This window comes from Periplaneta americana, chromosome 13 (assembly GCF_040183065.1).
Source record: "Periplaneta americana isolate PAMFEO1 chromosome 13, P.americana_PAMFEO1_priV1, whole genome shotgun sequence".
In the NCBI taxonomy this organism is placed as follows: domain Eukaryota; kingdom Metazoa; phylum Arthropoda; class Insecta; order Blattodea; family Blattidae; genus Periplaneta; species Periplaneta americana.
In genome coordinates, this window is record NC_091129.1 from 63525423 (window position 1) to 63551133 (window position 25711).

Below are 25711 nucleotides of genomic sequence, written 5' to 3' on the forward strand. Positions count from 1 at the left end.
GAGGGAGTCAGAAGCAAAGGGGTTTAGGTGCACTGAAGTAATTTGTGAGAAAATGTGGTTGAAAGTACGTAAGATTTCGTAAATTTCGTAGTAGAATTTTTTATTTCAATTTTAGTGTGTGGTGTGGTTAAAAGATGTATCCCTTTGCCACTAAATTTTTAAATGTTTTAGTTTGTCCTGGATGCACTTAACTCATGTTTTTAGAAATGTCACTTGTACCCCTTTGCTTCTGACACTCCCAATTATGTATGTAACTGCATGTAAGGTTCAGTAAACTAAAACGTTACAGAGGGACATGGATGGCTGTGCATTTCTTCCTTCCTGCTCTAGTCTTGTTTCTACCATCACCGAATGTACTGTTGCCACGTCTTATTGTCACTTTATTTGCCAAACCATCAATGTTATGCAGCAAACCAATAACATATTTGTTGGTATTTGCTCCAAAAAATCCCCCAACATCACTTCCTAATATGTCTCATTTTCCTGGAATATGCATTCCAAATTTAAACTTTTTTTGTACTAATGACAGGTAACTTACTGTTCGTCATTCACCCATATAGTATGTATGTATATGTATATTTATTAACACTGCAATTGGGTATACACCCGGTGTCAGTGATATATAATATACAATGACATTACAGTAATTACAGCAATAAGTACAATAATCACAGCAATAAATAACATAGATAGTGCAATAAACCTAGGTCTATAGCCTAAGTAAATACTATGCTATAAATAATGCCTACTATAAGCAAAAGTATACCTAAGTTGTGCAGACCAATTTACCAACAGAGTCATTGCCCAGGGTGTGCCGTTGGAGGCTGTCTATGCTGCACCTACGATGAGATGGGTATTTGTTGGGATACCACAGGGGAACTGGAGCTCTCAGAGAAAATCCCTGTGTTACCTGAACCACGGACTTGCCCAACACTAGTTATAAATCGTGGGTATACTGGAGATCGAACCTGGGTTCATAGGATTATAAGTCCAGTGCTCTAGCCACTAGACCACTGTCGTGGCTTCCAAAATTAAACTAAAAATGGTGATTTCCTCAAAACTCGTTCACAAAAGACCACAATGATATTATACTTTTTTATTTAGCTAATTGCCCTGATTCATCCCTTAAAAGGATCCTATTTAGTCTCCTTTTACTCTATATTTGGCTAGTCTGTGTAAATGTTTTGAAAGGCATTTGTGACTTATATGTGACCTGAAGGGAGCTATTACTTGTGATCTTGGGAAGTGGTTGCTGTTGCTTTATGGTGCCCTCCTACTGCTTTTTCTCACTATTGGTATTTAGATGTCTGATTTTTTGTTTCATGTGGTTCTTAATCATTAATTTGGAAGAGACAAGTGAAGAATTTGAAGGAGTTTAGGTCTAGAAGATGCTGTCGAGTTATGATTATTTGCTTGTATTGTTGCTTAGAAATCATTCATGTAGGCCTATATGTGACAAAAACTATCTAAGTGAAATGTTTATTGTTTTCAACTCTCCATCATAATGTGTTGAATTGGTACCAAGAGATAAGTAAAACGAAAATAGAGCCTCGTCTGTGAAATATTCCTGTATCTGCTTGGTCTTCTTTTACAGATGAAGATTCATCTGTGCAAATGTGTAACCATTGGGATTCAAGGTATTTATAGCCTATTTAGCAGAAAACCTCAGTGCTTCATGGTTTCTGTGAATCAGGGGAGTGCAGCATTATCTAGTCACAGAGTATCGTTATGTAATTTTAGTTCAAAACCATACACTCTGTACAATTATTTTAAAGACATGGATTATACCATAATATTCATCCGGCAACAGGGAACTGATTTCTCTCTTCCTCTCTGTCTCCATCTCTCTTTTGTACAGAACAGCGATATTACTACTTTGCAGCAATCTGCTGTTGGTTCTCGTCATATGCAGATATAAGTAGGCCTAGAGTACTTACTGTTTCTAAGGCGAGAAACCTTTGAACTTTCATATTTGTCTGAGCTTTCCTGATTTCTATTATGAGACACAGTTTTGATATCCAAATAGTCTAAGGAGCACTGTTGGTATTGATAGGGAAGTAGTTCTGATGACATATTAATTTTGTATTTGTGTTTTTCAACTTCCTGAATGAAACCTTCTTGTGTTTTCAGTTTTCTTGGTGAGTGAATATAATTTGTTTAGAACACACTTGTTCAGTAAGTTGGATTTGATAAATGTCTTGTACATTATATCAAGAGTACTTCATGAACTACCCTACCGGTACTTGCTAATCTTTAAGCAGTGTAAATTTTTTCCTTACTTTGTCATTGGTAGCTTCACCATGCTGTTTCCAACTTACCTGTCAAGGTGATATCAAGGTATTTCATTCTTTGGCATTCTTCTGTGAAATTTTGACCTATTTTTAATGTGATCACTGGTGGCTTGTGATATAGTGTTAAAATCTGATAAAATGGTTTATGCTGCATTAATTTCCATAATATTTCTGCTACATCAGTCTTGTAGGTTTCGGAGGACTGTATTTATTTTCTCATTTAGATTACTATTAATAGCCTATGTTAGGTATTTGTGTGATGATGAATTCTATTTTACTAGATAATTTGCATAAAGTGCTGCCAGTAAGGTTGCCCTGACTTCCTAATGGCAGGACATAATGATACATGTTAATATTTTTATTTAATTTGTAAGAAAACCATCCATTTGATTTAAAAACTGCAAAGTGACAAATCATTCCTTATCAATTTCTCTAATGATAAGAGTAAAAATCAGAATTGTACGGATAGTAGGCCTGCTTGTCGAGTAAAATAGTTTTAATATTTACGAGAAAATTTTTTTTCCTGAGAAAAGTATTCTTTTGGGACTAATATGGTAGGTCTATTAGAATTTCTGTTGTATTGAATTTAAGGAATAACTTGATAAAACCTGCGGAGTTATATTTCTTCCACTCTGTAGAATTGTATTTTTTTAAATCAGTGAAAACTACAAGCACTGACTGTTTTTTATCAAATGAATCCTTTATGTCTCGGCTAAATGCTGTCATTTGTTGTGTCATTGAGTGATATCTCCTGAATCGTGCTTAAGTGGGGCTTTGCAAGTTTTGCTTGTCTGGAAACTAATTTAGTCTTGAAGTGATCATTCTCTAAGCAGTCGCTGACACCCAATAAGGGGTGGTCCTCCAGCTTAGGGATTGGGTGAAGGACTAACAATCCATCACTGTAAAAAACAGCTTGTTATGAAACTCCAACATAAGAGAAGATTTGGAATTGAATGGGTTACATCAGCCGTTTGTTTATTCAGATAACATGAATATGTTAGAAGAAAATCCACAAACTATTAGAAAAAACACGGGAATTTTACTTGAAGTAAAGAGATAGGTATGGAAGTAAATCCTGAAAAGATGGTATATGGTTATGTCTCGTGACCAGAACATAACTAAATTAGTTACTAAATGAAAATATAAGCTTTGGAAATTTATCGTTTAAAAAGTGGAAAAATTCAAATGTCTTGAGCGACATTAACAAATATAAATGACACTCGAGAGGAAATTAAACACAGAATAAATATAGGAAATGCCTGTTACTATTCAGTTGAGAAGCTTTTGTCATCCAGTCTGCTCTCAACCTCCTTATGTTGGAATGATTGTTGAAGTTTATTTAGGATTGCTCTTAAAGCTCATGATTCACTGCATGATGTCATCGTATCAATTCAGCAACAGCATCCAGTCTGACTGGAGACCTGATCCTCCACCTTTCTGTGATGTTGTTCTGCGGTCTCCTCAGATCGATGGCATCTGTTTGCAATTCATGTACCTGAATCTGCAACATCCTTAACCAGAAGAACATATCGTAGTCGATTCCACGACTCACCAAGGTGCCATCTATCCAGGGAAGCTACACCACTCCAGTCGCCCACAGTCTACTTAAAAGCCTCCTGCGGCTTCGCTGCATATGTGCAGCTCCCACAAACAGATGCCGCCTATAGACAGATCCTGGAACCACATCCACCATATCCTTCCAGTCGATCTGTAAACTATTAAGATGATTAATGGAATGTTACTAATGAAGGTGAAATTAGTCCGAGGTCCAACACCGAAAGTTACCTAGCAATTCTGCTTTGAGTAGTTGAGGAAAAACCTCAGAAAAAACCCCAACCAGGTAACTTGTCCCAACCAGAATTTGAACCTAGGCCTGCTCATTTCACGGCCATGAAGGCGAACTGTTACGCCACAGTGGTGAACATTTGAAACACTTAAAATATTTACAATCATATTGTAATGTGTAGAGACTTGTACACGCACTCATAATTTGTTTTATTTTAAGTTTGTGCTGACATTTTTTTTTTTTTTTTGTTTTTTTTTTTTTTTTTTTTGTTAATTCTAATCTGTAATCAAATCTGAAGTATCTTATTGCGTTTTATTTATTTTAAACACCAAGGGTAGACAAATTCCGGGCACCATGTAGCCATGAAGACTAAAACTTATGTGGTGCCTGAATTGTTTATCGAGTACAAAATTGTTTAAGGGTTTGATTTCTTTTATGTCACTATGACTAATACATAATGTTAACAAATGTGGTTGTAAGAATTCGAATGGACTTCTTAGAATAATATTGTTACATTTGTTGTGCATCTCATGATATTGTCACTACATAGCTTCGGTGAGAACACAGAGCGTCCCTGAGAGAGAGTGTTTGCATTGCATAGATATTTAATATTGTGTAATATATTTCAGTAGATCTTAGCTCGTATGGTTTTCTCATTGCATGTTTGGGCAAAATGTGTTGGCTCCCGAAAACAAATATTTAGTTTTGTCTAACCGTAGTAAAAAATGATCTTTTATTACATAACTTATAAGCTGCCTTTAAATAAATATTATTATTATTATTATTATTATTATTATTATTATTATTATTTTGTTTTTGGACTTATTAGGCTGAGACGTACTCTACTGGTCAAAAGTTTGCGATCACCTATCACAACTATAGATTTGTGGTTAAAAGAGGGATTTCGTTTTGAATATTCTATCATATCATAATGCTAGAGAGAGAAAGTATTTATTTTATTGGTCTATTGAGTTTTTCCAATGTGTTTGTACATTGAAATAAAGTATATAGTCGTTTTTGTAGCTGATCGGAAACTTTTGACCAGTAGTGTAGATGGGAGGATAATATTAAAATGGATTTGAGGGAGGTGGGATATGATTGTAGAGACTGGATTACTCTTGCTCAGGATAGGGACTGATGGCGGGCTTATGTGAGGGCGGCAGTAAACCTCTGGGTTCCTTAAAAAACATAAGTAAGTATTATTATTAAATTCGAGTGACATTTTGTACATGAGTACTATTCCTGTTGTACACAAATTTATAGACACGGGTACACAAATAGGTATAAACACAGTATCAGAGCATCCAAGGAGAGATCACAGCATGAAGCTAGTATAATTGGTACACCTAGAGTAACTTGTATTCAAAGTAACCAAATGCAGGACTCTACTCATAACACCTACATTCAGATCTTCTGTAGCTATGCCTTCTTAGCTTGTGATAAGCCATCTGCCATCTATTTCAGGATTTCAGAAGTGTTGCTGTGATAAGAGCAATTACCTTTGGGATGTATTTTTTAGTATTTTAGACAGACCGTTCAGTTTAAAATCTAGGGGGCACCACGTGGAGGTGATTACTTCACCTCCCCTCCCCCAGCAATTAAAATATTCGGACATGTTACTGAACAAGAAGAAGTTGTAATTGCTGTAGAATCACTCTAATTTGTTTATAAAAGCTTAAAGCTCACTTTTTACACATTGCTCTTTTAGTAATTAAGGTATAGGCTAACTATTGCGAGAATATTATACAAGAGTTTTAAATGTATTGATTCTTTATGCTAAATGTATTGATTCTTTGCTGACATTAATGTGTCCTGTTATACAGTAAAGAATTTATTGAATAATTTCAAGGGAAAAATTGTTCCTGGGCCGGGTATCGATCCCGCAACCCTTCGCTTAGTGCACAAATGCTCTACCGACTGAGCTACTCCAGGAACTATACACGACACCGTCACAATTCTTCCCTCTATATCCACACAACTCAAATGGGCTGACACAACGCCAGAAATCCAACTTTGAATGCACACAATTCTGTGTGACTTAAATTGTGGCTTTCTGTTACCGTACCTACAGTAACGAATATATTATGCAAATCTGGCTTTCAGGTAGAAGCTTCCTGTGAAGCAGGCTTGAATAATTCCAAGGGAAAAATTGTTCCGGGGCTGGGTATTGATCCCGGGACCCTTCGCTTAGTGCACAAATGCTCTACCGACTGAGCTACCCCAGGAACTATACATGACACTGTCACAATTCTTTCCTCTATATCCACACAACTCAAATGGGCTGACAAAACACCTGAAATCCAACTTTGAGTGCACACAATTCTGTGTGACTTAAATTGTGGCTTTCTGTTACCGTACCTACAGTAACGAATATATTATGCAAATCTGGCTTTCAGGTAGTAGCTCCCTGTGAAGCAGGCTTGAGTAATTTCAAGGGAAAAATTGTTCCGGGGCTGGGTATTGATCCCGGGACCCTTCTCTTAGCGCACAAATGCTCTACCAACTGAGCTACCCCTGGAACTATACACGACACCGTCACAATTATTCAAGCCTGCTTCACAGGGAGTTTCTACCTGAAAGCCAGATTTGCATAAAGAATTTATTGTTTGTAAGATAATGTGCCTGAACCATTTCATAAGTCTCGTCATTCCTATTCAATAAATAAATAAATACGAATTGAACATAAAACAGCAATGTCTTTCATTTGCTTAATTCGCAGAAGACTGTTTAATGAGTTGTAATAGCATGATTGTGTAAACATTTTAGAGAAAATTTATTAGATTTTTCAGTGATGTTTCAGCAAAAATATCTGAAATAGCGGATATGGTGCATTACACATTTTTCCTGTATTCAGGAAGATTCAGAATATGAACCAGTAAAAGTGAAGAAATTTCTCATTTCGGGTCTATGTTCTCCCAAAATATTGGAAAAGTTTCTACAGAACTGGGAATGCTTCCTGAGACAACTTTATTTTCCATACCTTTTGTTGGAGACTTTATACTTAAAAATTATTGAAAATCTTGGAATACTTTGTTGAAGCTTCATCCATTCTTCATTCGTTGGTCGTTCATGCACGAATATTGCTACTATTAACCTTTCTTCAATAGTAAAAGCACATGACACTTATTTTAAATATAGTAATAAAATAGCCTATTGCATTTCACTTTTACATTACATTTAGTATTTTGTTTATTTAGTGTAGTTATCTTACTGGCTACTATATAGGGGAAACTCTGCTAATTCTGCAGTACAGGTAATTCTGCATATATGATTTTACTGCATCTTTACAATAGCGTGAACGTAAGTTTTGAGAGGCTGTCAACAGGAGGCATGTCCTCTGCAGTACTATAGAAAAAAATTAAGTATATTGGTCGACACCTCTGTGGGCAATACAGTGAAACATCGAAAGTTGGCTGTTTTTCGTGTTTTGCTACACAGCTGTGAAGAAAGTGAGCATTGTTACATATAAATTGTTTCTTTTATGTTACTTTCATCATGTGTTTCATAATTATTTACGACTGCGGAATTAGCCAAGTTCTATTGCAGATTTATCTGTACTGTTGCAGAATTACCCGAGTTGTTCTTTTTCAACTGTAATGTATGTACAACTAAATATATTTGCATTTTAATAGGTCTCTCTATCTCATTTGGTAATGAAAGGTTTCGTCCATGTCTACATACCTTGATAATATTTTTCAATAAACATTTTGATAAAAATATGATAGATTTACTTCTTAATATTGCCGAATTAGCCTAGTCTCCCCTATATGTCTATTATCCATGTGCTAAAAAGGATAAATGTTCATCTCCCCTCTTGCTTAAAAAAAGTTCCTTGTGCAGACACTTGTATTTCCCTATTTTGACTATGCTGACATTTTACTGACTGACCTCTCCAGCAACAACAAAACGAAACTTCAACGTGCTCATAATTTGTGTGTACGCTTTGTAAGCAATGTTCGTAAATATGATCATATCACCCCATGCCTGGAAGCAATAGGTTGGTTTAAACTAGATAAGAAAAGAAATTTACATTCACTTCTCTTTCTCTTCGAAATCTTGAACTCTTCTATTCCCTCGTACCTGTCGTCTCGCTTCACTTACCTTTCTTCCCACCATAATCTGAACACACGCTCTCGTCATGAAACAATACTAACAATACCATCTCATCGCACATCTTCATACTCATCCTCTTTCACAATAGCCCTGCCAAGACTCTGGAATTCGCTACCTGCTAGCATCAGGGATTGTTGAAATAAAATTGAATTCAAACGCAAACTAACTTGGCACTTGGTCAGTAATTGATTTCTTGTAAATAGTTTCCTTAATCTATCACAAAATATTTCAATATCCGACAATTTCATCACTATACAATTTTGTTATTCTAGGTTTAATTTGTAATTCAGTAAATATAAAATATTCTTTGTTTTTCTATGATAAATTATCTAGCTTTCATTGATCAGCTAATCTTTTCGTACTTTGATTTTTATTGTAATTGTAATTGTAAATTTAATATTGTAATTTTATTTGTAATTGTAAATCTAATACTAATTGTAATTTTATTCTTCATATTATAGTTGGAATCTCCTGGTAGAGGGGCAGAGAAGGCCCGACTGCCTTATCTCTACCAGGTTAAATAAATAAATACTAATACTAATATGTGTGTGAGGACTTAATAATTTATTATGTAACTGGTCATAAATTGTTACATGCTATCCCTAATGTAATTTCACTTGTTTATTACTATAGACAGTAGAATATACATTTCATAGCTATCATGTAAACATATTTGATCGTAATTATGCGCTAACAGAGTAGCAGCAACACACTATGACATTTGCTGAGGAATGTATTGATCACTGGATGCAGATGGTTGTAGTTTCTTGTGTCTCCATACATAAAAAATAGGATAACCAAATTCATATATTTATTTTCATAGGCATGAATAATAAATAAAAATACCGTAATAAGAGTTGCATATTTATGTATTGCGATTTCTTTTTGACTGTGTTTATAAATGCTTCATGTAGGTTATAGGAATTTAACCTTAAACACAGTATCTTAAATTAGTGGATAAAGTTTAAATGAATAAATATTAATAATATTAATGATGGAGAAAGCAATAGTGGATTATTCAGTATTGGAGTATGTGTAGCTTGAACTTCTTTTATTTCTTGTGATGAATATAAATATCTCTACCTTCGAAGGCAGAACTGAATTATTTTAGTATGGAAAAAAAATAAAAATAAGCAGCATAGTTTTAATAGACTGCATTAACTTGCTTTTAGACTGTTTACATTAAATTATCCGTTATTATGTCATTATAAGTTTAAAATCCAGACTGATAATTCACGTGATGAAATATGTTATGGAACTATTTATCAATATTAATGCATATTAATAGTTTATGTTTACAACACTGTATCGTTATGAGTGACACACTGAAACTGTAGTTCATTTTGCCACTGTCAGGCATTCTCAGTGCATCATGGCAGGCAAACTATATAGCACCATATCCATTATTTAATGGAGCAATGATGAAATACTGGTAGGAGAGATGAGAGTATCTCACGAAAACCTACCACCAACTACAATCTTTGTCCACCACAAATTGCACTTGGAGAGTCACTGGGATTCGATTGGTTACCAGTGTGGAAATCAGACATTCTAGCTATTGGCCAACTGTGCGCCCATGGCCAATAGATTGTAAAGAAGTGCATCACTGCAAACCAGCTCTCAGCTGAACTGCTTGCAGACTTCTGTTATGCAAACAGCTGCTGGAATCTGCGATTTTAGTGGTATAATTATGTAAATAATTCCTCTGGAATGAAAATTTTGAGGACTTCCAAGTACATAATTTAATTTACACTTCGTCTTACGTAAAAGCCAAGTTAAACAATCCATTAGAACCTGTTTCAAGTAAATAGCCTTTTTTTTTTCCTCCCCCCCCCCCCCCCCCAGTAACTTACAGACCAGTTATTTTTGTATATTAAAATTGTATTTCAGATGCATAATTCCTGGTTCATTTGACTTGTAGATGCTGAATATGAGCAAATTCCATTCCTCATTTATTCAGATAAGACCTGTTATTTTTATTTATTTTTAAATAAAAATTGAATGTTTCATGTGCAGCGTTTCTAGTTGAATTGATTTGTGATGCTGATTGACTTATGTCGTATCAGCAATGCAGAAAAAGTGTATTTTCGGGTTTTTATTCCTGCAATGCTGTCTCTGTATTTCTTTTGTTGCGAAAATAGAAGAGAAAAACAGAGCTGACCGTAATAATGCCTTGTGCTGTTCCGACAGTATGGAGAAAACAGAAGGACTCTGTATAGGACTCTCATTTTTCTTTAACAGTTCTCTTAAAAAAATAATCTTTGATCAGTCTATCCAGATTGTCCTTTAGGCATGAAGGCTGTTAATATTAAGCATAATGATTAATATATCTTCTATTTATTCCATATTTTGAACTCACTGTTCATTTCAGATGATACTGATCTTATAAGAGTGCTTGGCACAAAAATTTTGTAGAATGTTTTGTTGCTTTCTTTTATTGACATTGAAATTTAAATATTTTCTCACATTTCGGTATTATGTAGGTTGGTTCTTCTGTACAATGTTATATAATTTTCAGCATATTTTAGTACTTTTATAATGTATGTATGCATCAAATTTAATTTCTCCAGTCATGTACTATAGTTAGTCATTGAACTAAAATTTTAACTTTTAGGATTATGCCAGTTTCACTTTTATCTTCTTCTTCCTCATGGATTACCATATTTTTGCGTGTATTGGCCGCACACATGTATAAGCCGCACCAAAATTTTGAGACAATAAATGTGGAAAGAAACATTCTTTCTTGCGTTCTTGCAGAGGGTCTAAAACAAAGAGGAATTTGAGGAATTTGGCACTGATGTTAATTCCCAAGCTCATGTCATCCATGTAAAGGGACCATGCAGAATGGTTAGGGGTCGCAGACCTAATGGTAGTAGTTCATTGTTCATTATGTGAGAGAGAGTGATTAAAAATAAGAGTATTTTTTAATTATCTTGAATAACAGGCCATACCCCAATATTTGAATCAATAATTTAATAAAATATGATACTATACATGTGAAAATAGGGTATAATAATCTATTTCAGCATTCATCTTGGTTTTGTTATTTTTAGATGTTGCTTGCAATTCATTCTGTGTCACTTCTGTTTTAGCAGGCCAAATTCAAGACGTTCAGAACGAAATCAGGCGTCAAGTGACATGCCTACTCCAGCAAATTCTCCAAACAACTGTGAGTACGAACGGCGACTGAAGCAGATCAGGCAACGGATGCGTGAGGCAGACTGGAATTGGCTGAATGCTTGCCTGGGTGTCGTAGAAGGGGATCCCAACCCCGTGGAGGCATACTTGTCGTCAGGAGGTGATCCAGCTCGGCAGCTCACTCCTAGTGAAGTCACTCTACTTAACCGCCCATCAGCTTTTGACTCTGGTCACACATTGGTTCATTTAGCTATCAGGTAGGACACTTAACTTTGCTTTTTTATTTCATTTGTCATTAGCAAAGAAAGTTCTCACAATTAAAGCAGAATATTCAGACATTTTTCACTGCCGCTATTTTGTAAATATTTAAAGAAACATACTATTAAGATGTAATAGTTGGGTATTCAAATGGTTTCTGTCTACATTTCACAACTGCATACTGTATGCAAGACTTTTATTACCCATCACATGGCTGCCATTTCCACACCATTGAACATTTGTCAGTAAGCAGCTTTCACATAACATTATAATATGATAATGATAATATTTGTCATTAACATCTATATCAGTTATGGTGTACTGCCATATTTCTTTATGCAGGTTTTACTATAACTTTTTATTACATTTGCCCACAATTAATATGAAATCCTGGCAGTTTGTTTAACTAATAACTCTCCTAATCCTGATATTAACTTAACTCCAAACAAATGGCTTTTAAGGAACCCGCAGGTTCATTGCCGCCCTCACATAAGCCCGCCATCCGTCCCTATCCTGTGCACGATTAATCCAGTCTTTATCATCATATCCTACTCCCTCAAATCGATTTTAATATTATCCTCCCATCTACGTCTTGGCCTCCCCAAAGGTCTTTTTCCCTCCGGTCTCCCAACTGACACTGTATATGAATTTCTGAATTCGCCCATATGTGCTACATGCCCTGCCCATCTCAAATGTCTGGATTTAATGTTCCTAATTATGTCAGATGAAGAAAACATTGCATGCAGTCCTGCATTGTGTAACTTTCTCCATTCTCCTGTAACTTCATCCCTCTTAGCCCAAAATATTTTCCTAAGAACCTTATTCTCAAACATCCTTAATCTGTGTTCCTGTGACAAAGTAAGAGTCCAAGTTTCACAGCCAGACAGAACAACCGGTAATATAACTATTTTATAGATTCTAACTTTCAGATTTTGACAGCAGACTAGATGACAAAAATGTCTCAACCGAGTAATAAGAGGCATTTCCCATATTTATTCTGCGTTTAATTTCCTCCCGAGGTCATTTATATTTGTTACTGTTGCTCCAAGATATTTGAATTTTTCAACCTCTTCGAAGGATAAATCTCCAATTTTTATGTTTCCATTTCGTACAATATTCTGGTCACGAGACATAATCATATACTTTGTCTTTTCAGGATTTACTTCCAAACCTATCTCTTTACTTGCTTCAAGTAAAATTCCTGTGTTTTCTCTAATCGTTTGTGAATTTTCTCCTAACATATTCACGTTATCCGCATAGACAAGAAGCTGATGTAACCCATTCAATTCCAAACCCTGTCTGTCATCCTGAACTTTCCTAATGAAATATTCTAGAGCGAAGTTAAAAAGTAAAAGCGATAGTGCATCTCCTTGCTTTAGCCACAGTGAATTAGAAAAGCATCTGATAGAAAATGGCCCATATGGACTCTGCTGTAAGTTTCACTGAGACACATTTTAATTAATCGAACTAGTTTCTTGGGAATATTCAGTTTCTCCTTATTGATCTTAAATATCCTCCATCTGTTATTTCTCCTCCTGGATCACACTCCACTCACGGTCTTTCTACATCCCATTTCACTCTTCCTCTTTAGCCTCTTTGTATAAGTTTTATGCTTTAATTTATTGCAAGACTACTACTTTTCATACAGTATATTCTATTGATCATTACTACTCCTTCAAAATATCGTTCTTAAATTTTAACTGTCTGTCCTCTTTAAAAATCATTATATTAACATTTTCTGCCACCAAGATGGAAGGACAGTTGGAAGAAGAGCAGTTTGGCTTCAGGAAGGGAAAAGGTACGAGGGATGCAATTGGACTACTATGAACAATCGGCGAAAGATACCTAGAGAAGAATAAAGAATTGTTTATAGTATTTGTGGTCCTAGAAAAGGCATTTGACAAAGTGGATTGGAACATGTCACACTCTGCATAAGCAAAATTTTGTTCAAATCTAGATTGAGATGTTATTATTGGTAATTGTTGATGGTATGAAATCATTTTCGATTTCAGTCTGTTGGTTTATAATCGTATAATTAAATTAATCACCATTTAAAACATATTGGTGACATATTAAACACAAAGTAAATCTCAAGTGTCCCAAATTTTTTGTCTGCCAGTGTATAATCCTCGGTTTACTCGTCACTATCCATTACAACTCACTTTGACTCATACTCATATGAGTAGAGGACATAAATTTGGGACTGTTAATTGCTTCTTTTCCATATGCATCCATGCACATAATTTTGACAACTGATTACTACATTGTAACAAAGAGAGAGAGAGAGTTCTTTGATCTTGTAGGCATTTGTTTGTATATGAAAGTGAAACTGTTTTCAAATTTGAATTGTCTATGTTTTTTAAATAACTGTACAACTTCCCATTTATTACCCAAAGTTATATATGTTATCAGTCTGATTTCATATATTCTTATCCAGGTTTCATCGTGAAGACATGCTAGCCACATTACTGTCACAAATTGAAGGCTCTGGTTCAGGAGTGAAGAGGGTTCCTTCGTATGTAGCTCCCGATTTAGCAGCAGATATTCGACGACACATGGCATCCACTGTTCGGCAACGCAAAGGTTCCTTCCCCTGTCACTTTGTTACAGAGCTCACCACATTTGCTCTACCTGCAGGTGTGTGATTGAATAATACCTAATGAAAATATTTAATATTATCTCGCCACTGTGCTGAATGTGAGTTACTGACATATGATTTAACAATTACAGGTAAAAAAGGTATATTTTATATGTAGTCATTATTTAAAATAAAAGCTTACGCAAACAAATTCATATCATTGTAAAACGTTAACCATTTCATCTCATTTTTAGTATTCCTGCGAAAATGGATACCGAGATTGTAATGGGAATAAGTTTTTACCATCCTTGACACCAAGGAATTAGTTTCTGATATGTCTGCTCATTTTCTGTTTGTGTATTTTTTTCCCTAACATTTGGACAAAGTTTGTTCGTAATCATTCTTTAGAAATCAGTTCCAGAAAATATGTATCTAGAAATAAGAATACTTATTTGAAAAATAACTAGATTCTATGTTTGAATATAAAAAATTGACAAAAAAAATATATATCTGGATAATAAGAATATTTACTCGAAAAATAGCCAAGTGCTAGGTTTTCAATGAAAAATAGGCAAACTAGCAATTTATGTAACGATTTCTCTTTCATTCTTTCGTTACACAAGAAATTGTGATAAATAAAGCAGAGTGGATCTGTTTTTCTAAAAACGTATCCTCTCTATCAACAATTTGCTTGTTATGGATTGTCTACTTTTGCTTACACTTTCACAAAACGACAGGAGACAAGACAAGCTCAGGCAAACAGTTAAGTTCCATCAGCTTTACAGCTGTTGTCATTGTAAGTGTGGTAGTATTACTGAAAACTTGTTGATAAAAAGGAATTTTATTTTTAACACAGTACTTGGTATGCCTGTGTAAAAGAACAGTGTGAATACCCAGACAATTTCACTGTGATCTCTTTATTTCTCCCATCCTGGATAGAAAGATGTCCTGTGCCGTAGCTGCATGGTTTAAGGCATCATGCCTTGAACTAGCAATACATAATGAGTGCTGGGTTGAGTCCTCATGGGAAAAGAAATTCTCTCATGAAATTTCGGCCAGTCAATGGGACCAGTGCCCACCCTGCATCATGAGGAATTTGGGGAGCTATAGTGAGTAGCAAAATCCGGTTTTATAAGCCAGCTATGACAGCTGCTGAGGGGGGATCATCATGCTGACCACACGTTACTCCTATACTAGTTGGATGATCGTTCACATCTACTGAGGCATGTGGACATAAAGCCAGCAATCAGCTGGCCTGCCTTGAACCTCCATGGGCTCTCATGCCACTGATTATATTTTTGTACATAGGAAGACGAATAAATTAACTTTCATTTCGAACAAGCTTAGAATTTAATTCACTTAAAAGCTTTGAAATTCTTTAAATAATGGTTGGTATATTAAATTTTATTGAAGCTGTAATGTACAGAACATTCATTTAGCCCACATTGGAGAGTTTACAATTACATAGTTTTACAGTACAATATAAAAGGGCCTAACGAAAATAGCACTGCGAGCAAATTATGTATGTATCCATGCTAGTTAACTAAGTATGAATCTTGTTAAATTATATCATATCATAATGTGTTAAGTTCACACAGTAACACAATAACAGCATGACATTACCTTGGTTTTACATTGTGTACAAATGTGGTCAGTTGCTTGTTAACATGTCATATCTTGAGTGCATGATACAAACTTCTTTATTGTAAGAGTTCTTAATAAGTGTAGGCATCCACCGCTGTGGAGTAATGGTTAGCATGTCTGACCATGAAACGAGCAGACCCGGTTTCAAATTCTGGTTGAGACAAGTTAACCTGGTTGAGGTTTTTCTGGGTTTTTCTCTCAACCTATTAAGAGTGAATGCTGGGTAACTTTTGGCACTGGACCACGGGCTCATTTCACTGGCATTATCGCCTTCATCTCACTCATATGCTAGATAATATAGCATAAGCATCGTAAAATAACCAGTAAAAAAATAAGTGTAGGCATAAATAAGTCTACTCCGAATGTGTAAAATGTAATTTGCATTAACAATAATATTAATTAAAAATAAGGCTATGACCAGATTCTACACAAAAAAAGAACCGAGACACTACAGTTTGTATCAGTAAAATAAACTTTATTTGTTCTAGTTCTAAATGTTAACATATAGCAAAAGGTTTGTTATGGAATAAAGATACCAGTAAATTTCAAGAAAATTATGTATACATGATATTTTAAACCAGTTTTGACATGTGCTATGGAAACATAAACAAAGGAAGATCGAAGCAGAATTCATGCAAAAGAGAGAGATGAGTTTTTTCGCAGCATATTACAGAAAAGAAGAGGTAGAGTAAAGAATAAAGAAATATTAGGCATTTTGAGGATTGAAAAACTGCGAGATAAACTTGAAGGTAATAGAACTAGGTAGTTTTGACGTATTATGAGGATGGGTGATAGAAAATTACATTGATGTTAAAAGTTAGTGGATAGAGATCGCTTAAAAGATCTAGGACAGGATGGTCTTTCTTCCAGAAAATGAAATATGATGTACATTTATATTTTCTAGGACAGGTTTTGATAGAGCCAATACTGCTTGTTGAAAGCACTCTCTTAAGCATGCAAATTAATATTTTGGCAACTAATGAGCAGAATAAAAGAATATATAGAAAATTGAATGGGTCATGTTAACAGAATGGAAGATCATCATACACGAAAACAAGTGCTTAGACACAGACCTGTAGCTGAAAGGACTGTACATAGACTAAGTAAATGGCGGATAGAACAGTTCAACCCTTCATGAGGCCTTACTGGCTTAATCCATGAAAGCTGCTGTCACTGCTGTTAATGATGACAATGACCAATAATTTTACAGTATCATATCTATAGAAGCACATATTTGGAAATTTAAATGTAGGCTTTCAGTCAGCCCCACAATGATTTTTTTTTAACACTGAGAACTTCATTAAGGCATTTGGAACTGCTTTGGAGAGACTTTATCTTAGGTTGTAAACTGGGACTGTCCCAATAAATCTGGACATTGTAATGTAAACATCGAGATGTGTAGAATTTTAATATAATTTTTATTGTGGCCAATTGAAGATCTAAATGTAGGCTTTTAGTCAGCCCCACAATGATTTTTTTTTTAACTTCATTAAGGCATTTGGAACTGCTTTGGAGGGACTTTACCTTAGGTTGTAAACTGGGACTGTCCCAATAAATCTGGACATTGGTCATCTTCGGATTGTAATGTAAACATCGAGATGTGTAGAATTTTAATATAATTTTTATTGTGACCAATTGAAAATGAAGGCTTCATGCAGTTCAAAAATATTTAAATGAGAAATTGCTTCTAACATTGTTATTGACGGGGTAGATTTGGGTGAATAATGGCAAGTTAAGGGTCCTGCTATTACACAAAAAAATCATAAAAGTTAGTCTCGAGAATTAGTATACAATTTACGAAATTGCTTCATAGAGGAACAAGATAATAGTAGATTGCTTATTTAAATGACAAGAGTAGTGGCGAAGGTGCAACAACTCTTAAAATTGAAAAGTATGCTTTGTAGAACATCAGAATAAGAAATGTTTTGGAAATGTACAGGTGAATGCACAAGTGCTTGCAATATGAGGGAAGGTGAGAGCCAGAACATGGAGGGATGGGATTTCTGTGTGTATGTTGTTCAACATAATTGAAGAGTCCACTGCAAGAATGATGGATGTCATTTGGAATACATTTTGCAGGAGAAGCAATTGAAAGTTTGAAATGCTTAGCGCTCAAAGCTTAACTGTGATTTTCCGATCATTACTGGACAATGACTATCAGTGTTATTGCCATATAACTCTCTATGTACACTCTATATGTCTTAAGCTATGCATTGACAGTCTTGGTTCATTTTCGACAAGAAAGTGACATCCATCATTCTTGCAGTGGACTCTTCAATTGTTAGTATTATGCAAGTAGGTCAATTTTGTACTTGAAGCTATTCAAGTTAGTAGAATATAGTGAGTTGTTTCACAACAGGAAAACATTTCTCTTTACGAGAAATACTATAAGTGATATGTGAACACTGAACAAGTTGTTTGTATGAGTGCAAGTTAGATGAGTGCTGATGAAACCAAATTACAAGCATAGCTGATATTACCAGCTACAGAAATTGTTTGCTTTAATTATGGGTTTAAATGTTTCAATTGTCATAATTTGTAACCTCAGCAGGAGTATGAGTTTTTATGCTTTCACAGTGACTGTGATCAGATTTAGGCTTTTGAGTATTCCACCATGTCCTGAAACTTACATTTCCAATATTTCAGAATTACATTCAGATTCCATAATCAGTTGTCTGGATTAGCCTGGCATAACAAGCACGACAGAATAGGCAACCCTTCTAGTCTTACATGATGGAACCTGTATGTAGTTCCAAAACGTTGGAAATGTTAACTTCCAGGCCACAGTGAAATACCCAAAAGCTGAATTCTGATCGGCTCAAGTATTCATTGTCATTGAGAAAGACTGATGTAGCTTATAATAATGGCAATTTCGTGGTAATGGTATCATTTTGCGAATCTTTGCAATTGAGAAGTTACAAATAGGGCGAATTAAGTTTGTTAAAAAAAATTAACCTGGCAAGAGATAGTTATCAGACTGGGAACAAGTAGGTAGACAAAACTGTTGATGTTTGATTATTATTTTTTGTTATTTAATTTCTTCTCTGAAGATGAATGTATTGATGTATATACAGGTACTTCGTTCTGAATAACGATCAGTAAGAAGGATAATATATTGCTTAAAGTTTTTAAATTAAAAATACAAGTGTAGGGTGACCAGATTCACATTGATAAAAAAATAGGATACGAAGCTTCAAAAAGGGAGACATTTTTCGAAAAAAAAAAAGGACAGAAAATAATATGTACTTAGATTTAGGCTCGGATCTATATTATACTTTAAGACCAGAAATGTCGAAAAGACAACTTGGTGGCATTGGATTAAAAAAAAAATATTATACTTTAAATTACGCCAATATCTATTTTATTAAAAAATATTTACAGTACAGATTGAGGCATATATCATGCTTAAAAGTATGAATAATTTCGAGGGAAAAATTGTTCCGGAGCCGAATTGTTCCCTCGAAATTATTCAAATCAACTTTACAGGGAGTTATACCTGAAATCTTGATTTGCATGCTTAAAAGTATGTTAATATCTATTTTATTACAAGATAATTACGAAAAAACTTAATAATAATGATTTTACATTTAGCTACATACGAAAGTCAAGGGAACTATAATTAATTATTAAAGAGTACAGAAAATATCTATTTAGATTTATATTTGCATCTCGATCTCTCGATTTACTAGCTACCTATGAGCAACGACCATAACAAGGAGGAGCAAAGAGAGTTATAATTGTTGGCAAACAGTATATTCCATCAATGCTGCTGCCACCTACAGGAAAAATACTTGAAAAAGGCGTCAAATCAGATAATTTCAAATTATCAGACATACAAGTTACGAAAAGGAGAACATTTCTTAATTTTTTAAAAAATCCACCCGGACCCCGGACAAAGGCCTAAAAAGGACATGTGCAGACAAAAAAAGTACATCTGGTCACCCTATATAAATGATATAAACACACCTTTTGCATTCATAAGAATCTATTTCAAAATATGGATGTTTGACCATTGTCAAAGTTATGTCATGTGTTGTGTTAGAATGAAGACATAGTGTCACAGCAACCACATAATATAGTGAAATCGTTTACTGTGTTTCCACATTGGGTCATGTTAAGGAGCCTTGACAATGTGATTTGATTTGTGTGTGTTTCAGTAATAGTCTAAACTACTGTGACTTCATTTCTATAAACTGTCGTTTTCGTCTCTTTGTATATTGGTACATCCTTACTGTATGACTCATTGTCACATGATTTTTAATCGTCAGTACTCAATGTAACTGGTATTTTCAGCTTTATGAATCACATTGCTGTGCCCAGGTGCTAGAGAGCATTTAATGAACTTCCTGTAAAAATATTAAATGTAATTGAAGAATGTTCCATTAATTTAACCAGTATTCTTTTGACAAATAGGAATATTAATTCTTGAAATAAAACATTCTGTCAAAAGTTGTAAACTAGAAGTAAAATACATATTTCATAGGTTACTGAGTTGAACTTCTGGAACGAATTATTTGCTGTAAGATGGATTTAAATGTTTCGAGTGTTGTCTTTTCAATAACTGTTGCAGTTTTGAAAAAGGAATTAATTATGGTACCCAAAGTTCTACTGTTTGTTGATACAGAAGTGGAAGATCTGCCAGGACCAGTACAGGAACAGCTGTTTGAGGAGCTTCTCGATAGAGATGCACAGCAGCAATTGGAATCAGAACCACCTGTCCTGAACTGGTCTTTGGAGGTGACAGTTCGGCTGGGCTCCAGGCTTCATGCCCTTTGGAATCGTTCAGCAGGAGACTGTCTTCTTGACTCTGCCATGCAAGCAACATGGGGAGTGTTCGACCGTGACAACACCTTACGGAGAGCTCTTGCTGAGAGCCTGCACCAAGGAGGACATGTGTAAGCTTATTGGCCGAGGACATCCTAAAATTTTCCAATCAGTGATTTATAAAATGTCACAATCAATCAATCAATCAAGGGACATTATGGAGCATGTCGACTCCTTGTCAATTTCACAAAATGCTTCCACTCTGTTCTGTCTTTTGCTAGTTCCTCCCAGTTGGTAATTCCCATTTCCATGCATTCCTTCCGAATTTCACCTTTCCATCTACTTTGAGTCTTCCCAGTAGCCTTGTGTTGTTAAAGGTGTTCATATATATTCGTTTTGCGCTGCTGGAGTCATCCATATGTATAACACGTCCTGCCCAATTTAATCTTGTGGTTCATATTACATCTAAAATTGACGGTTGATTATAAAGATTGTGAATATCATTATTATGTCGAATTTTCCACTTGTTTTCAAGTGGGTCAAAAATTGGACCAAAAATTTTCAACACTTTGTTTTTAAAAACCACTAATTTTTGTTTTTCCTTTTCAGTTAAGCTCCATTTTTCCGATCCATATAATAGCACAGGTTGGATTAGTGTTTTATATAAAATATAAAATGTCACGAGCCATTAAAATAAATCCCTAAGGTCAGATTCCAAATTATTCACGAGAAGAAACAAACAGGCAATATAAAAACAGACATGTACTGTATGTGATACTGAAAATGTTGCACAGTGTTTGTTGTTTATCAATGCTTGGTTCATTGAAGAGGTTTCCTACTGTTGATGATTTCTAATAGCCTGTCATTGTGATGGATTTCATCTATGAGATGTAAGCACCGGTGAAGTGGTATTCATTTCTCACAGTAGGATGCAGTTCACAGCACATAGTTTCAAAATTATGGAATGCTGTAAATTAATCGTTTATTTTAGAAAGGGCACAAGTCACATTTTTGTGGACATTGATGTTTTGTTACAAATATACTTTATTGGGGTAGCCTCATTAAGTTTAGAAAGGGCACATTCCTAACTCGACTCCATTTGTTGCTATGGAGGTTAAATAAATATTTTATTTGAGAAAGGGCACAGAGCCACAGAACGAGCTTTTGAAGAAAAAACCCTATTAATGAAAAAGTAAATTGAAGACACAAAAAAAGTTCTCAAAAGTGTAAGTGAAGATGCAAAATCTTTCTATGACACCATTGTGAATTGGGTAACTACAACACAGGGTAATGCAGAGTAAAGTTTTTCATCGTCATCCTTAGTTCGACAACCCATCATGGGTCCTGGCTGTCCATAGGAGTTTCCGCCATTCATCCCTATTTCTAGCAACACTCATCCAGTTTTTAACTCCAATAGTTCTGGCATCCTCCCTGATGCCATCCTCTCATCTGACCTTTGGTCTTCCTCTTCGTCTACTTCCTCCTGGTTCATATTGGAGGACCCTGATGGCTGGTCTCGAGTCCTCTAATCTCATTATGTGACCAGCCCATCTCAGGCATCCCATTTTTATAAATTATGTTATATTGGGTTCACCGAATAGTTCATATAATTCATGATTATACCGGGCTCTCCATTCATTATCTACATTGACTGGCCCAAAGTTCGACCTTAAAACCTTCCGTTCAAAAATGTTTAATCTATGTATATCCCTTTTTGTCAATGTGCAGGTTTCTGAGGCATAAGTGAGGACTGGTCTTATCAAGGTTTTATATATCCTAATTTTACTTTGGGGGGTTAATATTTTAGATCTAATATGTCTCACGAGACCATAGTAGCATCTATTAGCGAGGAAGATCCTTTTACCAATTTCAAGGCTCATATCATTATCCTGGCTAACTATAGAGCCCAAATAACTAAAATTAGTTACTCGATCAAATTTATAGTTTCCAGTCTCCAAGAAATCATCTGCACCACAAGCTCTATTTGGGTTAGATATCATGTACTTGGTCTTCTTTTCACTCACTTGTAGTCCCATCCTCTTTGCTGCGTCCAGTAGAGAGTTAAATGCATCTACCAGTGCTGTTCTTGTTCTAGCAACAATATCGATGTTATCTGTATAGGCTAGGAGTTGTACTGATTTATAATAAATCGTATTCGTTGTTTGTATTTCTGAATCTCTTATAGCCTTTTCCAGTGCAATGAAAGTTTTTCATGCCAAAAGAAAAAGTAAGAGGCGTATTTCCATCTTTATCACTATTTTGTACACATATTGTTCATTAAAGCATTGAATTGTAATATGTCCACTTTCTGAACTCTCATTGCTCCTGTGTTTAGTTTAGAAAGGGTACATGTCCAAAATTTAAAAAAAAAACACCATAGAAACCACCCTTTTCATTAAAAAAATATGAAACTCATGTGTAAAGTGTACTTTAGTATCTTTCCCAAGATGCAATACAAAGAATTGAAAGAAGGAATTTTTTTCTTTAATTTAAATAGTTTTTTGTGTCTCCTGTAAAATTAGAAAATGTGATTCAAATGAGCACATAATATCACCTGTTAAGTATTCAATGTGATTTGATTTATGTGTTCTTCATAACAGTCTAAACTATTGTGACTTCATTTCTATAAACTGTCTGTGGCTTATCTTAATTAATTTGTTTGTAAATTAAATCAGCTCCCTCTGCTTCTGTGTTTCAAAGTGGTGTATGACAAGTTTATTTAAGCCTAGTAATTGCAACATTTCAGTGGAAAGCATTGCAAGTGCACAAAGTCGATCTTGTTTCATTTTGTTTCTTATGTAAGTTTTCACTCGTCTTAGAGTTGAGAAGCACTGTTCTGTCTCACCAATGGTCATGAGAATGGCCACTATGATTTGTAAGAGTTTATTACTCTTGTGCAAAGCCTTCACAATATTGACACTTAATATTTTAGGAGAAAAATTCGCTCCGGCGCCAGGGATCGAATCCGGATCCTTGGTTCTACGTACCAAGTGCTCTGACCACTGAGCTACGCCAAATTCAATCCACAGCACCTGATCGAATTCTCCTCCTTCGATGTTTCCCTTTGTGGCCTGACTCACAATATTGTTTTCATACATAAAGACAGTTGAATTCACACATGATATATAAAAGATATAAATAAGGTTCTATGTAGTTCGTCTCTCATGGTGTACCAGGGTCAATACCTATGCCGACTAAAAGAAGTACAGCTCTTGTGCTTTGCCACAGAGGGATGCTTGGGTGAAGTATCCACCATTAAATTTAAAAAAAAAAAAAAAAAAAAAAAGATAAAATAAATAAATAAATTTTTGTTTGTGTACATTTCAGCTATATCAGTATTATATCTGTAACATAAATATTGTGAAATATCATCTCGCCAAAAGAATTGCTTAATGATAAATATATTACATATTTGTAATATACTACCACTATCTTCATTTTCCTTCTAAAGCAACCAAACTGGGGATTTTATTATACACTGTGTCCGAAATGAAACCTACCGATAAAGAAATTAACTAATTAGACATCCATAAAAGTTACATATGGTTAGCTTGCACTGAAATGTAGAGAAATGTATGTTGTGAAATTGGCGAACCTGTTATTCCTAATGTTGTATATACACAGATTGTTTTTCAAAATGGCTCCATTCACACCGCAAGAAGAAGTGCAGTGCTGTTATTGGTTAGCAGAGTTTAAGTTTCCAGTTACAGTTCAGCAGAGATTTCGTGAAAAATACGGCCGTGCAGCTCCTGATAGGCACACCATTGTTCAGTGGCACAAACATTTGCTAGAAAATGGAGACTTTCAGTGACATGGTGGCAGCAGCGTTTCACATGTATGGCTATGTTAATCTCCACAATTGCAGGATCTGGGGTTCTGAGAATCCTCATGTTATTTTTGAACATGAACGTAACTCTCCAGAGTTAAATGTTTGGTTTGGATTAACCAGTTCAGGAGTGATTGGACCTTTTTTCTTCATAGAGAGCAAAGTAAATGGTGCGGTATATCTCGATATGCTTGAAAATTTTGTGCTACCTCAGATTCCAGAGAGGTTCACCTTCCAGCAAGAAGGAGCTCCCCCTCATTATTGGGGACCAGTCGTTGAAACTTGACACAATCACTTCCCGGGACAATGGATTGGTCATGGTGGTCCTATTGCATGGGCCCCTATGATCTCCTGATCTTACACCATTGGACTTTTTTCTTTGGGGATTCGTGAAAGACCGTGTCTACAACACCAGAGTGGATAACCTTCAAGTGTTATGTCAAAGGATTATCTACACAGTAAGATCTGTAACTCCGCAGATGTTACACAATGCCTGGAGAGAGATTCAATACAGGTTAGATGTGTGTCGTGCCACTAGAGGGAGACATGTTGAGATTTACTGATGGTGACATAAACTTGTTGAGTTGATTAATATTTTCATCTAATTTGTTTTTGTGTGTCATAATTAAGGAATAAATTATTTAGTATCTTTATCAGTAGGTTTCACTTCGGACATGGTGTATTTACTGCAAACACACAAAAATAAGAGAAAGTAAAAACTGGGAGAGTGTCGAAGTTGCACCAGAGTAGTAAATAGTATAATCATTAGCAATTTTGGCTCTCTCAGTGACCAGGAGGTGAGCTGCAGTTTTCAAGCTCTACCAAAAGAATCCTAATAGTTGGTGAAATTTATTTTACTTGCATTAACAATATCTGTAAGAAGCACCACATTCCACACTTTGTCACTTTTCCATACCCTTCATGATCTTCACAGTACATCACAAATGAACCAGGGACACACAATTTCGAACCAGACCATGTAATAAAAACAAATGGTTATCTAAATACACTTTCCATATGTATGTATGTATTTATTCACACTGCAATGGGTATATACCCGGTGGCAGTGGTAAATAATTACACTCAATAAAGACAATAATAAACACAATTAATAATAATACTAATAATTAATACTAGCAATAATTAATAATAATAATCATAATAATAACAGGGAACATCCTAAGTTAAAATAACATTTAAAGTAAATCTAATTTGTACTTTAAACGTAAGTTCGAACTAAAACCCACGAGTATGACATGTTCATATTTGCACAAGTACCTTTCAACACTACACTCATTTCGCTGTCAACTCAA

The 25711-nt window shown here is 35.0% G+C and overlaps 1 protein-coding gene across 3 annotated transcripts in view; it reads left to right on the forward strand.

The window, feature by feature from the left end:
• The window catches only part of trbd (ubiquitin thioesterase trabid), a 62095-nt gene that overhangs the window by 3197 nt on the left and 33187 nt on the right, over positions 1 to 25711 (forward strand). For 2 of the 3 annotated variants that reach the window (XR_011335575.1, XM_069843390.1), the window contains 3 exons: positions 11283 to 11585; positions 14024 to 14223; positions 20433 to 20703. Coding sequence is in view for 2 of the 3 variants with exons in the window: in XM_069843390.1 (XP_069699491.1) it covers positions 11283 to 11585; positions 14024 to 14223; positions 20433 to 20703 (774 nt within the window). In the remaining variant the exon portion in view is untranslated. The remainder of the gene's footprint in view (positions 1 to 11282; positions 11586 to 14023; positions 14224 to 20432; positions 20704 to 25711) is intronic. The other variant, XM_069843389.1, reaches the window with a different exon arrangement.